This window comes from Trichechus manatus, unplaced genomic scaffold, assembly GCF_000243295.1.
Source record: "Trichechus manatus latirostris isolate Lorelei unplaced genomic scaffold, TriManLat1.0 scaffold00207, whole genome shotgun sequence".
Classification (NCBI taxonomy): Eukaryota; Metazoa; Chordata; class Mammalia; order Sirenia; family Trichechidae; genus Trichechus; species Trichechus manatus.
In genome coordinates this window covers 2,738,176-2,753,677 of record NW_004444143.1, presented here as the reverse complement: position 1 = coordinate 2,753,677, position 15,502 = coordinate 2,738,176, and the positions used below count along the sequence as shown (strand labels likewise).

The window sequence follows — 15,502 nt, the reverse complement described above, 5'->3', positions numbered from 1 at the left end:
AAAAAAAACACAACGGTCTTCAGTGCGGCTTGTCGTAACTCAAATACATCATAAGTTGGGGACTACCTGTATATTTGAAATTTGGTATAATAAAAAGAAAAAAAAAACCTAATAATTTCTTTTTTTACTCAGATTTGAGTATGGTAAAACAAAGAGTTCTAAGTAGCAGATTCACTGGCCGAAGCTAGATCCAAATAAGACTAAATTTAACCATGTTCTCTGAATGTGTGTGAGAGCTCTTCGTCACACGAAAAAAGTCTCATTTTGTCACAAGCTTTTAGTAATTAAGCCAGTGCCGGGCGGATTCCAACATGGCGACCTCGTGCGTCAGAGCAGAACTGTGCTCCACAGGGTTTTCAGTGGCTGCTCTGGTGCCAAGTGGTGAACACACTGTGCTGCTAATCAAAGGTTGGGGGTTTGAGTCCACCCAGAGGTGCCTAGAAGGAAAGCCCTGGCGATCTATTTCTGAAAAATCATCCACTGAAAACCCTACTCTGACACACATGGGGTTGCCATGAGTCAGAATCGAGTCGATGGCAAGTGGCATTTAGTAACTAAATTGCCTGTAAGCACCTGTAACGTACGCTTCTACACTAGCCTTGAGAGAAGTGGTGGTGCAGTGGTTAAGCGTTTGGCTGCCAACCAAAAGGTAGCAGTTCAAATCCACCAGGTGCTCCTTGCAAAACCCTGCAGGGCAGCTCCACTCTGTCCTATAGGGTCACTATGAGTCAGAGTCAACTCGACAATGGGGTTTTTTGGTTGAGAGCAGTGGAGTCATAAAAAAAATAAATTCTTTACTTCTGGTACCCCAATGTATTCCCCTATTTCACTGTTCTTCAAAAAGCTTTTACAAAAAGCCGGAAATACTTTAGGATTTAAGACAGCTTCCATGACTTGTCATCTGCCTTTTAAAAAATAAATAAATAAAAGTAGTGTCTCTGGCAGATTCAGATTAAAATAATAAGGAACCAAGAAAGAGCAGTGCTTTCATCCTGACGCCCATTTATGGCCTCCACCAAGCAGGAGGCCAGGCACATTATGTTCCCTCTCTCTAATGGCTGCAATAAAACTGCGAGTCACGCAGAACATCCCCACTCTACAAACGACAACACTGAGGCCTGGTGTGGTTAAAGCTAATCAAACAGCAGAGCCAGGATCTGAACCCCCTTTGGTGATTCGCAAGCCCAGACATGCACACAATGACACCTCAGACAGAGAGAAAGAACAAGCCCCATATTAACAGGCAGTGGGGGAAACACAACTGAAGCTGCCTAAATCCCCAAAACATTCCTCAGGGCTTTTAATACTATTTGAGGGCTCAGCTGTTTTCAGTCACACTCAATGTCAAGGTCATGGATGGCACCATACCAAATAAGTGGCCAAGGCCGAAGGGGGTTTGGTTGGATAGATTTTCAGGAAGTTACTCCTCAATGAGTAATTCCATTATTGTTCAGACAGATGACATACTGGTCTTGGAACAGCCTTGGAAAGCTATCAGGAAAAACCTGCCTCAAGTCCTGTTGTGTGCTCACACATGCTGGTACAGAATTACATACATTCTATACGTTTTCAAAATGCAGGCTAAGAAACAAGGAAAACGCTGAGGGGAACCAAATTTGGGTGCACTCTCTTTAGGATACGTACGGTTAAATGGAATGCCTGCCTTAGGAGGCAGTTCTCCTGGAAAAGCATCAGAATGGTTAAAATCACACAGAATCAGAAATGGGAACCGAAGTTACAAATTCCTGGCAGGCGTTCCGAACATTCAAAAAAAAAAAAAATCCATTGCCAACGAGTCAATGCCGACTCACAGCGACCCTACAGGACACAGCAGAACTGGCCCCATAGGGTTTCCAAGAAGCAGCTGGTGGATTCGAACTGCCCATCTTTTGGTCAGCGGCTGAACGCTTAACCACTGTGCCAACGCTAGCAATTACAAAACTGCCAGCCAGACTGACCTTTGTGAGTGGTGTCATGGAGAGCAGGTCCCTCTGGTTCTGAAGTCACTAGTGCTTTAACCTAGACAAGCAGCCAGCGGCTCGGACAAAGTCGCTCTGTGTGAAATCAGCTTCTAGCTAGGAATCAGGTTCTGACTAGGACATTACAGGAATTTTGGACTCCCAGGCACTACCAATCTAACTTCATTTCACAGGCTTAAGATGGTATCTAATCATTCTTCAAAAATGCGCAACTGCAGCCATGCCTACTTTGCAAAGTTAAGTTTACTTTAATGGGATATTTCAAATATGCTGAAAAGTACAGAAGATACCGTTAACCCTGGTGTATCCACGTCTCAGCTTTCCCAAATTCTAACATTGTAAAGGACTAAAGCATTATCAACAGAGCTGAAACCCTGTGTAAACGCCTTGCCTCAATCCCACCTGCTCTCTTTCCCCAGAAGTAACCACTTTGAACTTGGTGTTTCTTTATTCATGTTTTTATATCCATTCGGAACGAGTTTACTTCTAAAACCAGCAAAAATAACTTCCCTAGGAGTCTGTTGTTGAGTGCCGTCAAGTCAATTCCAACTCATAGTGACCCTATAGGACAGAGTACAACTGCCCCATAGGGTTTCCAAGGAGCCACTGGTGGATTTGAACTGCTGACCTTTTGGTTAGCAGCCTGAGCTCTTAACCACTTTGCCACCAGGGCTCCCCTTAGGAGTCTAATCCTTGAAAAACCCCGTTTACTCCCGCAGGTGCTATAAACTGAAGAACACAGACTCTGTACCTCACTGTGTGCATAATATGAAACCCTGAAGCCACTCAGTAACAGCCCTCCTCCTCCCTCCTGTTTTCTCCAGAGCAAGGTCAGCAAGCTTTTCTATAATGGGCCAAACAGTGAACACAGACTCTTTGCTTTGGAGGATAATGTGGAACCATGAAAAGTAATTTTACAATCAATGGGAATAATGATGATTGTTACGTGACCTTTAAACGTTTTTGAAAAAAACAGTAAAAATTCTTACTGTTGGCTATAAATGTATGGTGCAGTGGTTAAGAGCGCCGCTGCTCACCAAAAGGTCAGCAGCTCGGATCCACCAGCCGCTCCTTGGAAATCCTGTGGGACAGTTCTACTCTGTCCTATAGGGTCTCTATGAGTCAGAATCTACTGGATGGCAACGGGTTTTATAAATGTATAAAGACATTTTAAAAATAGTATTAAAAAAAGTACACTATAAGTTGAAACATTGAGAATTAAAGTGTTTTATTTCTTTGTAAAAAAATTTATCAAGAGTCATTTGGACAGCGTTTGTGGTCTTCTCATGACTTAACAATATGGAGCCAGCATCTTTTCTACACCTTAGAGAACCGTCATACTCCTTTCTCTGGGTTTGGATCAGTTTCCAACATATCTGTTGTGTTTTCAACATCACGAAATAGCTCCAAGACTTCCTTATTTAGGCTGTTAAGTTTGCCTTCAACAACTTCCTCTGGCTGCACATCTAGAGTCTCTCAAATGGTAGTAATGTCAATACTCCTGTGGTCAGCTTTTTCTTCTAAAATTCCATTTACGCTCGACTGGAGATTTCAATTTCAGTGTTATCGTTTTTCTTTGCTACACTTTCATCTTTGCTGACCGATTCCCTCTTTCAGTTATCCATTTTGTAAAATGTCACGTGGGTTTATCACTGGGAGACAAGGAGGCAACACAACTACATGCTTTGCTGTCGGTACATGAACTGACTGACATTAGCACAGTGACCAACCACCCTAGGACTCCGAAAGAAGGGCCAGGACAGTCACGAATCGTCCTGCGCACCTGTGATTTATGAAGTGTGGACTGAAGCACTAGCACCCCATGACTCACAGTTAATATCCTGTGGTAACTGAAATTTGGGCGTGCTGAAAAGTGAGGCCAGCCTTTATTTTAGACTTTGTGGGTTACACAGTCTCTGCTGCGACTACTCAACTATGTCACAGTAGCACAAAGGCAGCCATCTGCAATATACGAATATTTCACATGTCACGGAATAGTCTTTTGCTTTTTTCCAACCATTAAAACACATAAAAACCATACTTCTCTTAGCTCTCAGGCCATACAAATGTAGGGGGTGCCATGAGCTGTAGTTTGTGGACCCTTCTTTAGAGAATGTTTATAAAAACACCCTGTTCAACCAAAGTCACAAGGAAAGGATTAGTGCAAGAGACAGAAAGGGCCACATAAACCAGAGACTTCATCAGCCTGAGATCAGAAGAACTAGATGGTGCCCCGCTACCACCAATGACCGCCCTGACAGGGAACACAACAGACAGTCCCTGATGGTGCAGGAGAAAAGTGGGGTGCAGAACTAAATTCTAGTAAAAAGACCAGACTTAATGGTCTAAGACTGGAGGAATCCCAGAAAGCATGGCCCCCAGACTCTCCGTCAACCCAGAACTAAAACCATTCCCGAGGCCAACTCTTCAGACAAAGATTAAACCAGACTGTGGGACATAAAATGATACTTGTGAAGCGCGTGCTTCTTAACTCTAGTAGATACATGAGACTAAATAAATGGGCAGCTCCTGTCCAGAGGTCAGATGAGAAGGCAGAGAGGGTCAGGAGCTGGTTGAATGGACACGGGAAATCAGCAGTGGAAAGGAAGAGTGTGCTGTCACAGTATAGGGAGAGCAATTAGGGTCACATTACAATGTATGTATAAATTTTTGTATGAGAGACTAACCTGAATTGTAAACTTTCACTTAAAGTACAATTAAAAAAAAAAAAAAACCACCCTGTTCAGATTTTCCACCCTCCTCCCAGAACTCAGCCAGTCTTAAATTGGTTCCGAGCTCAGAACCAATCACATATTTCCCTAAGGTTCACATTCCTTATAACAACACCGACCGTGCATCCCTCGGGTGTGTCCTCTGCCAAACACGCTGTAGCGCACCCTTCCAATCACTTAAAAACAACACTGCTCATTTCATTAAAGCTGCTTAGAATTCTAAGGGTAATGGTCAAAGGGAGACAATTTGCCACAATAATTCTCAGAGGTTAGGAAATCATATTTTAAACAGAACAGCAGGACAGGCTACAGGCCATTCCTCAACCTCAAAGAATCAAAACGCAAAGCAAGCTCTGAAGAGTCACTGAATCCAAGGGTCTTTCACAGAACAGGTGCCAACGACTGCCACATCCACGAGGGGCGTGGTGTTCTCGGAGCCACGGCAGTGAAATCCACCACCGAGACAGCGTGCCTGTGCTGGCTCAACAGTTAAGGAGACAACCCTATGACGGAGGACTCAACTGCTGTTAAAAATAGGCAAGTGCGCACACGCTGATATGGAAAACGTCTAAGACTGGAGGGAGGGGGTGGGCAAAAGAATGGGTTACGCGTTAGGATTCCTTTTTAAAACTTTTAATTTAGGCACATGTAAGGAAAGGGAGTAGGGGAAGGAAAGAGGCTTTTGGATAGTCTGCTCCTTTCCTCTGTACCTTTCAGTCACCTTGAGTATTCTCAGTCGTGTTAATGTACTACTTTTTTTTTAAAATCTGGGTAGAGGATTATGATCCTTTTTCTGTTCCTTTTTATCTGTTTTTATCTTTTAGTAAACTTTGGGTATTCTCAATCGTGTTAATACATTACTTTTTTTTTAATCTGGGTAGACGATTACGATCCTTTTTCTTTGCTTAAACTTTTCCGTTTAAAAAACACAATAAAACATTTTAAAACTACACGGAAAATAAAATGGAATGTCCTAAATCACCTACTGTCTTCTGCAATACCAAGCAACAAGTGTTTGATGAATACTTATTACATGTAAGTAGGGTGGTCACGTAATTTATCGTTTAGACCAAGACATTTCGGAGAGTGAAAGGGGCATTCACCACCGTTATCCTGGGACACGTGGCATCAAGTGGAACCATCAAGGTCACCCTATACGGAAGGCACCACATTGAGGGTGTGGGCCTTGTAAACTCCAGGGGTTTACAATTAAGTTGGAGCCACAAGACTCACTTAGATAGAAATACATATATATATATGTATACACACACACACACACACACACACACACATACACATATATATATAAGGGAGACTACTATAATCAAGCACTAAATTCAAAGGGCTTATAAGCCATACAAGGTACAAAGAAAATGCCCAAAGGCTTTGGTATAAGCGAGTGGCTCAAGGAAATATCATGTGGCAAAAGTGTGCAGGGCAGAAGAGAGGAGAGTGTACGACCTGAGAGTCACTCTGGTCAAGGACCCGTGGGCATGAATCGTCACCACCTCCTACTAGCTGTGTTACCTCGGGCCAGGTTTCCCAACCTCCTTGTGTTTCTCTCCTTAGTCATAACACAGGAGCAATACGTGGAGCAAAAACCCATCAACCCCATATTCTTTGATGCAAAAACCAAACCCGTTGTCATCGAGTTGATTCTGACTCATAGTGACCCTACAGGATAGAGTAGAACTGCCCCATAGGGTTTCCAAGGAGCAGCTGGTGGATTCCAACTGCTGACCTTTTGGTGAGCAGCTGAGCTCTTAACCACTGCGCCACCAGGGATCCTCTCTGATGCAGCAAGTCCCATATTCTCTGATTCAGGCCTGGCTGACTGACCTGGTTGTAAAATGGTTAAGTGCTCAGCTGCTAATGGAAAGGTTGGTGGTTCGAACCCACCCAGCAGCTCAGCAGGAGAAAGATCACCAGTGATCTGCTCCTGTAAAGATCATAGCCAAGAAAACCCTGTGGGGCAGTCTTACTCTGTTTAACACATGGGGTCACTATGAGTCAGAATGCACTTGAAGGGACCCAACAACAAAAATCAAACAGATTTTAGAGGCTTAGAGTGTCTGAAGTGAAGACTCTTGGGAGGCTCAGGTGATAAGCAAAGCTCTGACTATGGAGCCACCATATCCCTCTAGGTTGGGGTGAAAGGTGGGAACCTTAGCAAGGAAACGACCTTGACATTATTAATGTAACTCAAACCAGGTTAGCGGGAAGGCCTCTCTGTGTGTGCTTTATACCTGTTGGGAATCTGTTCTTGTTGTTAGCTGCTGCTGAGTCAGCCTCTGACTCATGGTGACCCCATGGACCGTTGTGATCCAGAGGGTTTTCACTGGCTGATTTTCAGAAGCAGATCGCCAGGCCTTCTTCCTAGTCTGTCTTAGTGTGGAAGCTCCTCTGAAACCTGTTCAGCATCATAGCCACACACAAGCCTCCAATGACAAATGAGTGGTGGCTGTGCTTGAGGTACACTGGTCAGGAATCAGACCTGGGTCTCCTGCATGGAAGGTGAGAATTCTACCTCGGACCCACCACTGCCCTCAAGTTCTGGATCTAATCAGTACAAAGATTTTTTTCGGCTAGTTTGTTAGAAAAAGTCCCCTTTTTTGACCTCCAGACTTATGTCTTCTGCTGGGATGCACACTGTTCATCTTGAAGTTACATTGACAGGCCCTTGTCTGGGAAACGAAACTTACTCACTTTAACTTGAATTCACTCGCTGGTAAGACAGTGTGGAGTCTCAGTTTGCTTTCCACAGGCCCAACTGAGAAAAATTCAGGGGGCTTGCACAGATTTCATTTCTCAAAGCAGCTCAAGTGGGAGGATTTCCTTTGGCACATGGGACCAATATAACAAGGCTGTCGTGAAGATGAAGAGTTTGTAATCCATTGTAAGTGTTTAGAGCATTTGGCACAGAGCATGGAATAAACAGACACATTTTGATGAAGACATGGGCAACGACAGGGACCGTGGGGAGGAAGATAAAGAGGACAACTTGTTTCTTGAGGAAATACCAACGGAATGTGGGAGGAACAGCACAATCGCAAGTCATCCGTTGACCAAACCACCTCCAGGGCCCTCCCTCCTCTTTGCTTTCCTGCTGCATCGCCTGAGCCTGAAGTGGCAAGACTGCTTATCTTCACCCAGGGCGAGCCAATGCCCAACCATCCCACAGTTCAAAGTCCTGCAAGAAGACATTATCATGAAGGTGACAGAGTTCAGAGATGGTAAGGCAGAGAGGGACAGGGAGAATAAAAACAAAGCTTTGGTTAGCATTTGGTTACGCATTCCCCAAGGAATGGGAGAATCTTAAAAAGTCTTGTGGGAGGGGGAAGGTACTGAATGCCAAACCAAACCCGCTGTTGATTCCGACTCACAGCGACCCTACAGGACAGAGGAGAACTGTCCCAAAGGGTTTCCAAGGAGCGGCTGGTGGATTCGAACTGCCGACCTTTTGGTTAGTAGCTGAGCTCTTAACCACTGTGCCGCCTACCAGGGGCATACTAAAGGCTGTTTTAATTCTATTGTTATAAATTCCCAAGTAGCTATTTATTTTATCACCAGCCTTATTTCAAGGTGATCTATAAATCCACCTATTTTGGGTAAGCTGGGGAAGTTCTAAGGAGCCCTGGTGGCACAGTGGTTCAACACTTGGCTGTTAACAGGAAGGTCAGCAGTTCGAATCCACCAGCCACTCCTTGGAAACCCTATGGGGCAGTTCTACTCTGTCCCACAGGGTCACTATGAGTTGGAAATGACTCGACGGCAGTGGGTTTTTGGGTTTGGGGAGGTTCTACATATGTGAGTACTTCTGTTTCCAGTACAGAAAGCTACTAACTATCCATCTCCTCAAGGTTTGGGTGCCTGGAAGTTGTCACTATTAGGACAAGTAATTTAGAAATCTTAAAGTAACACCCAGGTATTTATGAGGAAAAGAACATTTACAATAACAAACCCAACTTAAATTATAAGGCTCCGAAAATCTTGGGAGTTTTAGATAGAAAATACTCTATACCATTGTTTACATTTCACCAACTACCGGAACGAAGCCCGAACCACCACTCCTACCACTGCTGCTTCCCAGTCATCACTGAAACGGGACTGTACATTCCACCCTTACCTAAATCCATTAACCAGAACCTCGGCGGCCCGTTGGAATAAACTGTAGGGAAACCAGATGTTTCAAAGTCTTTCATGGAACTATCTGCTGTTATTTCACACTAAGGGTCAGACACGGATGAGAAAGTTAATGGGCTTCTTCCTACAGCAGTGTTTTCGATCTTCCTTTTTCCATTATCGACCCCCCTGCCCCTAAGGAGGAGCCCCGGTGGCGCAGTGGTTAAGAACTTGGCTGCTACCCAAAAGGTCGGCAGTTTGAATCCGCCAGCTGCTCCTTGGAAACTCCATAGAGCAGTTCTACTCTGTCCTATAGGGTTAGTATGAGTCGGAATCAATTCTACAGCAACAGGTTTGGTTTAACCCCTTGGGAGGCTTTTTAGACATTTTTTTCCTAAGTGCCCACCGTGAAATTTTAGTACCCTGGACATACTGTGTATCTATGTATGTACTGTAGCCCTTTGAACGGCCACAGTCCCCTGCAGGATCTAATATTTTTTCGCCCCGCCTCCCCCTAAGAGTCAATTATTGCCCCACTGAGACTATATCCCAGTCTCTAAATTTGGACAACCCTGGGACAGTCCCACACAAAAATACCACATGCGAACTCAGGGACTTCAGATTAAGGGACTGCTGAAGCCATGGGCCCAGGTTAAGAATCACTGCGAGATTCATTTCAAACATCTCTGTGTAAAACAACACAGACTGTTGTTTGTTCTTGACCTCATTTCTAAAATGGCCTCCAAAACCAAAAAACCAAACCCACTGCTGTCGAGTCGAGTCTGACTCATAGCGACCCTACAGGACAGAACAGAACTGCCCCATAGGGTTTCCAGGGGGAGGCTGGTGGACTCAACTGCCGACCTTTTTGTTAGCAGCTGAGCTCTTAACCACTGTGCAACCAGGCTTTCCAAAACGGCCTCAGGAATGATAAGTTCCAGAGTAGCTAAGCTCGGGAGTTCCTGCGTCTCCGGACCTACACTGCAGCATTTCTTCACTGGGAGTTTTCAAGATCTTGTCCGAAACAACACGTGAGATAATGTTTCTGACAGGGTGGTATAAGGACACCCACAGTTCACACACCAACGCTTCTGGGGCCACCTGTGAAGTCTGCGCCGGCCACGTGACCAGGGGCCAAGGCTGCCTGGGGTTCGTGAAGTCACTCAGGGCGACCCCTGCGGGGCTGTCTTCCCCCGACATGAATCACAGGCCGCCTTATCCCTTACTTGGCCTCCTGGGTCGGCCTCCCAAACCAAACCCACTGCCGTCCAGGTGATTCCAACTCACAGTGACCCTACAGGACAGAGCAGAACTGTCCCGTAGGGTTTCCAAGGCTGCAATCTTTACGGAAGCGGACGGCCACATCTTCCTCCCGCAAAGCACCTGGTGGTTTCAAACCACCGACCTTTCGGTTAGCAGTCCATTGCTTTCACCACTGTGCCACCAGGGCTCCAGTGTCAGCCTCAGGCCTGGCTGCCGGGCCATCGTCCTTAAGACAGGCCTGAGGGTTCAAATGACCCTGGAGGGAGGTAACAGGAGACACAGGTGGGGGAGGGTGTGCGGTGTGAAAGAGGAGAGGTTTGCTTCCCCACCCGGGGGGCTGAGCTGGGGCAAAGGAACGCTTGTGGTTGAAAAAGGCAGCTCTCCCTCGGGGCACAAACACCAAGGACCTCAACATCCTTTAGGAACTGTCACCACTTGAGCCCCAAAGCCCTCGGCCCACCAGGCCTTGCCTTCTTCTTCACAGCGCTTGTCACCGAGACTTACATTTCATCTGCTTCCTGCACTGTCTTCCCCCCATCACGGCTTAACCACTATGGAGGGACGGCCCGTTTTGTCCCGTGCTCTATTTTCCAGGGTCTAAAATGGTGCCTGGAAACCCTGGTGGCACGGTAGTTAACAGCTCAGCTGCTAACCAAAAGGTTGGCAGTTTGAATCCACCAGCTGCTCCTTGGAAACCCTATGGGGCAGTTCTACTCTGTCCTCTAGGGCCGCTGTGAGTCAGAATCGACTTGACACCAATGGGTTTTTTTTTGCATTCTCAAGAGGAAATAAATTATCTGGCCTTGTATTGATCACAATTACATACTCCAGGGCCCTCCAAATACCAGGACTCCTCACCTGGGGAAGAGATTAAAAAAATCATGCATTTGCAGCCACCTGATAAGGCTTTTTCCCCCAATAGCAATAACACATGTACACACACCCCACTGTAAACTTACAAAGAGCTGTTCCGTGTTATCAGCCTTCTTTTACTAAACAGACTACATTCTTAAAGGATTACAAGGCAGACGCCCACAGATGCAGAGTGGGCAGGGAAGTGAAATGAGTCAGGCCAACCAGTGAATGAGCCCAGAGTGGGGTGTCGGGGACAACTGGGAAGTGCATGTCCTGTCCAAGATGGGACATTCGGCTCCTGCGCATGGTTGCCACACAGGAACACAGGTTGCCAGGTCCTCAGATTTTACAGGCAAAGCCAAAAATCCACATTTCCGTATAAAAACTCCCAATTCTGGAAACTGTTCAAGTCAAAAAAGCCTGTTTGAAGGTCCCGGGGGGCCACCCCCAAAAACTCCATTGCCGTCAAGTTGATTCTCATAGCAACCCTACAGGGCAGAGCAGAACTTCCCCATAGGGTTTCCAAGGCTGCAATCCTCACACAAGAGTGGCTGGTGAGTTCGAACCTGCCGACTTTTGGGTCAGCAGCCAAGCGCTTAACCACTGCGCCACCACGGCTCCTTCCTGGGGGCCACAAGTTTATATAATCTCTGTACGCTTTTCCTTGGCAGCCTGCACCTCTCCCTGAATGCTGGAAACACCACCACACCCCTCCCGACCTGTCCCCACCACACACAGCCTCACCATCCCTGGCTCTGTCTACCTTGAAACCCCCAGGACTGACCTCACCTCCCACACTTCCTTTCCCTTTTCTCACTTATTACCTCAATCACCAGACTCCCGAGTTACCTTTCCCATCCACATGCCCCTGGACAACCTCAGTTTTGTCCTATTTCCCCTCCCCCAGCCCCAGAGGGCTCTGGAACTCACTTCCTCAATCTCTTCTCTGAACTTTCTTATCACCTTCTAAACGGACCTTGGCTCTCGCCTCAGGGCATGCCTTCTCCAGAAGCCCTTCCACGTGGTCTCCCTGCCCCTCTACCGACCCCAAGCCCCCAGCTATGGACCTCATGTCATCAGGCAGTCATTCACCACTCCACCTCGTTCATCATCTACTGACTCAGACCACTGTCACTCCCCGGACTTCAGCTCCCGGCTCACTGCCGCTCAAGCTGTGTCTGTCCTAATCCTTCGCGGTTTCCACCGCCCAGTCCGCCCAGTCCGCCCAGTCTCTCGGTGCCTTGGCTTCCTCTTTTCCAGTGCCTTGGCCACCCTCCCTCCCAAGGTCACACCTTGACCTTGTCTCAATAACCGCCGCCTCTTCAGTGTATTGGTTTCGTGAATCACTCTGCCTATCACCTTCTCTCTTTCTAGTTAATTTGCTCCAACAATCCACCGGCCCTACCGCCTTTTCATGGCCCCCTCTGCTCCCTCAAGCCTTAAATTCCACAATCGGCCAATTTAACCACTCCTTTGTGTACCTTCTCTGCTGGCTTCTCCCTCCCCCCCATTCTCATCCTGCGCACCTGGGCAGCTGCGTGTGCCTGGAGAAACACCACTGCCCAGGGTGGATAGCTTGCTTCCTGCTTCCTGAGATAAACAAAGCCATTCTAAACAGAGACGCCTCTGCAGTCAGTGGCACCTGGCCTTGCTGAGTCCCACCTGTTGGGTGACTTTAGGCAAGGCCTGTAAGTCACCACCGCCCCGGGTTGTTTCAAGGATTAAATAACACATATGAGTGCAGAGTAAGCAACAAGTCGTTAACCTAAAACCCAGTTACAGGCCAAGTTACTGGAAAGTACATCCCTAACAGAATTATTTCCTCTGAAAGTCCAGAAGGGCTGGCAAATTCTGGTCTGGATTGCAAAAATGGGCCAGCGCCTGCACTCCTGACTCCTGTTCCTCTCCCCACTGGCCCCAGGCATTCCTGTTAGCTCGTTTTTTGCTTCCTGCCTTGGGCAGGGGGAGATTAACCAGTCTCCAGAAGTCACCACAGCTGATAACTTGGTGCACACGCAGCCTGGTTTCTCTCTCTTTTCTCCCAACATGCTGGCATATAGAGCCCTGCACCATCTGGGTCCTGCCTGCTTCTCCCACCACATCCTCCCCAATTCGCCCCTCCCTCCCTCCTGCCCCAGCCACCCTGGCTGTCTCTTCCTTGAATACACCAAGCTCATTTCTGTCTCTACACTCTATTACTTCCAACTAGAAGGAACCTGGGTGGCACAAGCAGTTTGTGATCGGCTGCTAACCTAAACACTGGTAGTTCAAACCCACCCAGTGGCTCTGCACAAGAAATGTCTGGCAAACTGCTTAGACAGATAGTCCCCAACCTACGACGTACTTGAATTACAATAAACCGCACTTATGACCGTCTTGTTTTTTTTTTTTCTTTTTTGGTACATCTTATCGTTAGTAGCGTGTAACCACATAAAACGTTGCAGCGCATAATTCGCTGATGTTACTCTCATTCACTCGTAGATGTTCAATGGTATGATTTATAAAGATACTGATAACAAAAGCCAATAATACTGAAAACTCAAAAAAAAAAAAAAAAAAGGTATTCGACTTACAACAAACTTGTCAGAAGGGAACCCTGTCATAAATTGGGGACTGCCTGTATACAATTACAAAGATTTCTACATAAAGGTTAAGATGACAAAGACTACGGCCAAGAAAACTTTATGCAACAGTTCTACTCTGTAACACACGGGGTTGCCGTGAGTCAGGGGCCGACTCCCTAGCAGCTGCTAACCACCACCACCACCACCACCTCCAAATGGACGCCGGCGGGCACCAACGTCTGTGCGGCTGCCCTCTCCTCATCCTTCCCATTAGGGCTCTGATGTCACCATCCTCAGAGACCTCCCCTGAACACCTGAGCTAAAGTAATCCCCATCACTTTCTTCCGTCATCCCGTTCATGCCCTTCACCCTGTTTGTTTACTTCTCAGTGATTTGATACTGTGGTAAGGGCTCTTTATTCAGCTGTTTACTCACCGTCTCTCCTACCAGAACATAAGCTCTGTGCGTGCAGGGGGCTGGCTTGTCTGGTCACAACTATCACCAGTACCCGTACAGACACTTAACAGGGGCTCGGTAAGGTCTGCTGAATGAATTCTTCTATCAAGAGAGCCCTCTGCAAAATCCACTCGAGCTTGTCTGAAGCAGTGAGGGTTATAACAACACTTGTACCAAAAGATCTTTCAGTTCAGACTTCCTTAGAATGTATTGCTTTAAGTCAGACCTCTCCCCCACCAACCTTACTTCTAAGCCCTGGTGGCGCAGTGGTTAAGAGCTTCGCTGCTAACCAAAAGGTCGGCAGTTCGAATCCACCCGCTGCTCCTTGGAAACCCTATGGGGCAGTTGTCCTCTGTCCTCTAGGGTCGCTATGAGTCGGAATCGACTCGACGGCAACGGGTTTGGTTTTTTGGTTTTCAGTCCAATCAACCCCCAGCTTTTCAATCCCAGTACTGTCTTGCACCCTGGCAAAGCTTTCTCCCCTCCAGCACTTCCGCTTCTTTGCTTTCCCTTCCTTAGATATCAGTGAAGTACTGGGGACACACTCTACTGCGACTGAGCTAAAAGGCTTCTCGGAAGCCAGTACTCACCACTGCTGGGACCTTGCCAGACGACCAACCTGATCCAATCCCCACCCTCTCAGGCCTGCCCTCCGTGAGCCTTCCTTGGCATAGGACTTTCCTCTACCAGGAAGAGGCTGGCTGAGCTTCTCGCTTGCTTCCTATGCCACTCCTTCTCGGTCAATACCCCCAGTCTCCTCCACCACCCCAAAGAATACTTTTCCAACCCTTCCTCCTCCGCTCATCCCCACTCTCAAGGGCTCCCAAACCTCTTCTCAAAGCTTCTCCCCCAGGGCTGGCGCCACCACACCCCTGAACCTCACCAAGTCTCCCCCAATTTTCTCCCCGCTCAGACCTTGCTCAGCGCCCCTCGAATTCCAATTTGCCCCCAGTCTCTCCGCTTTCACACCCCGCCTTCAGCTGCTGCCCGGGCCCTCACCGTGGATGTCACCTTCTCGGTCGGCTGCCTCAGCCCCGGAGAGGAGCAGCGAGCCCAGCAGGGCAAGGAGCGCCCGGCACCACCTCGGCCCACACAGGGGCGCCATGACCGGCTTCACCGACTGCCCAGCGAGTCGTCGAGCCGCCGGCTGTTGGGGTCTCGCGATCAGGGGCGGAAAGACCCTGGCCGCGCACGCGCAGTTCAGGTGCGGGGGGCTCGCCGAGGGTCCGCGAGGTGCCGCTCTGGCGCTCCCGCCCAAGGTTCCGGGAAGACGCTTTCTCGGACCTTCGCGGTGCGGACACTGCCTTCTCCGCCGCGCTTACCCCCCCTAGCCCCCGGAGACGCCCTGCGGCTCTCCCACCATCCAGAATTTGGGCACGCCCAATCGCTCGGTGGGCGCAAAAGCGAATGGCGGACGCCTGGCAGCACCTACGCACCGTGGCGGAGCGAGGCGGAGGCACGACGCACCTGGCGAGGTGGGGCGTGAAGGGCGCAGGCGCAGAGGGCAGGCACCTGCGCGGCCGCTTCCCCG

The 15,502-nt window shown here is 48.0% G+C and overlaps 1 protein-coding gene across 3 annotated transcripts in view; it reads right to left on the bottom strand.

The window, feature by feature from the left end:
- The window catches only part of SPINT2 (serine peptidase inhibitor, Kunitz type 2), a 30,843-nt gene extending 15,375 nt beyond the window's left edge, over nt 1–15,468 (bottom strand). Inside the window, exon 1 of one of the 3 annotated variants that reach the window (XM_023742292.1) lies at nt 14,971–15,468. In XM_023742292.1, coding sequence (XP_023598060.1) covers nt 14,971–15,076 — 106 coding nt within the window. In that variant the 5' untranslated portion in view covers nt 15,077–15,468. The remainder of the gene's footprint in view (nt 1–14,970) is intronic. The other 2 variants (XM_023742290.1, XM_023742291.1) reach the window with 2 other exon arrangements.
- Between the last annotated feature and the right edge of the window lie 34 nt (nt 15,469–15,502).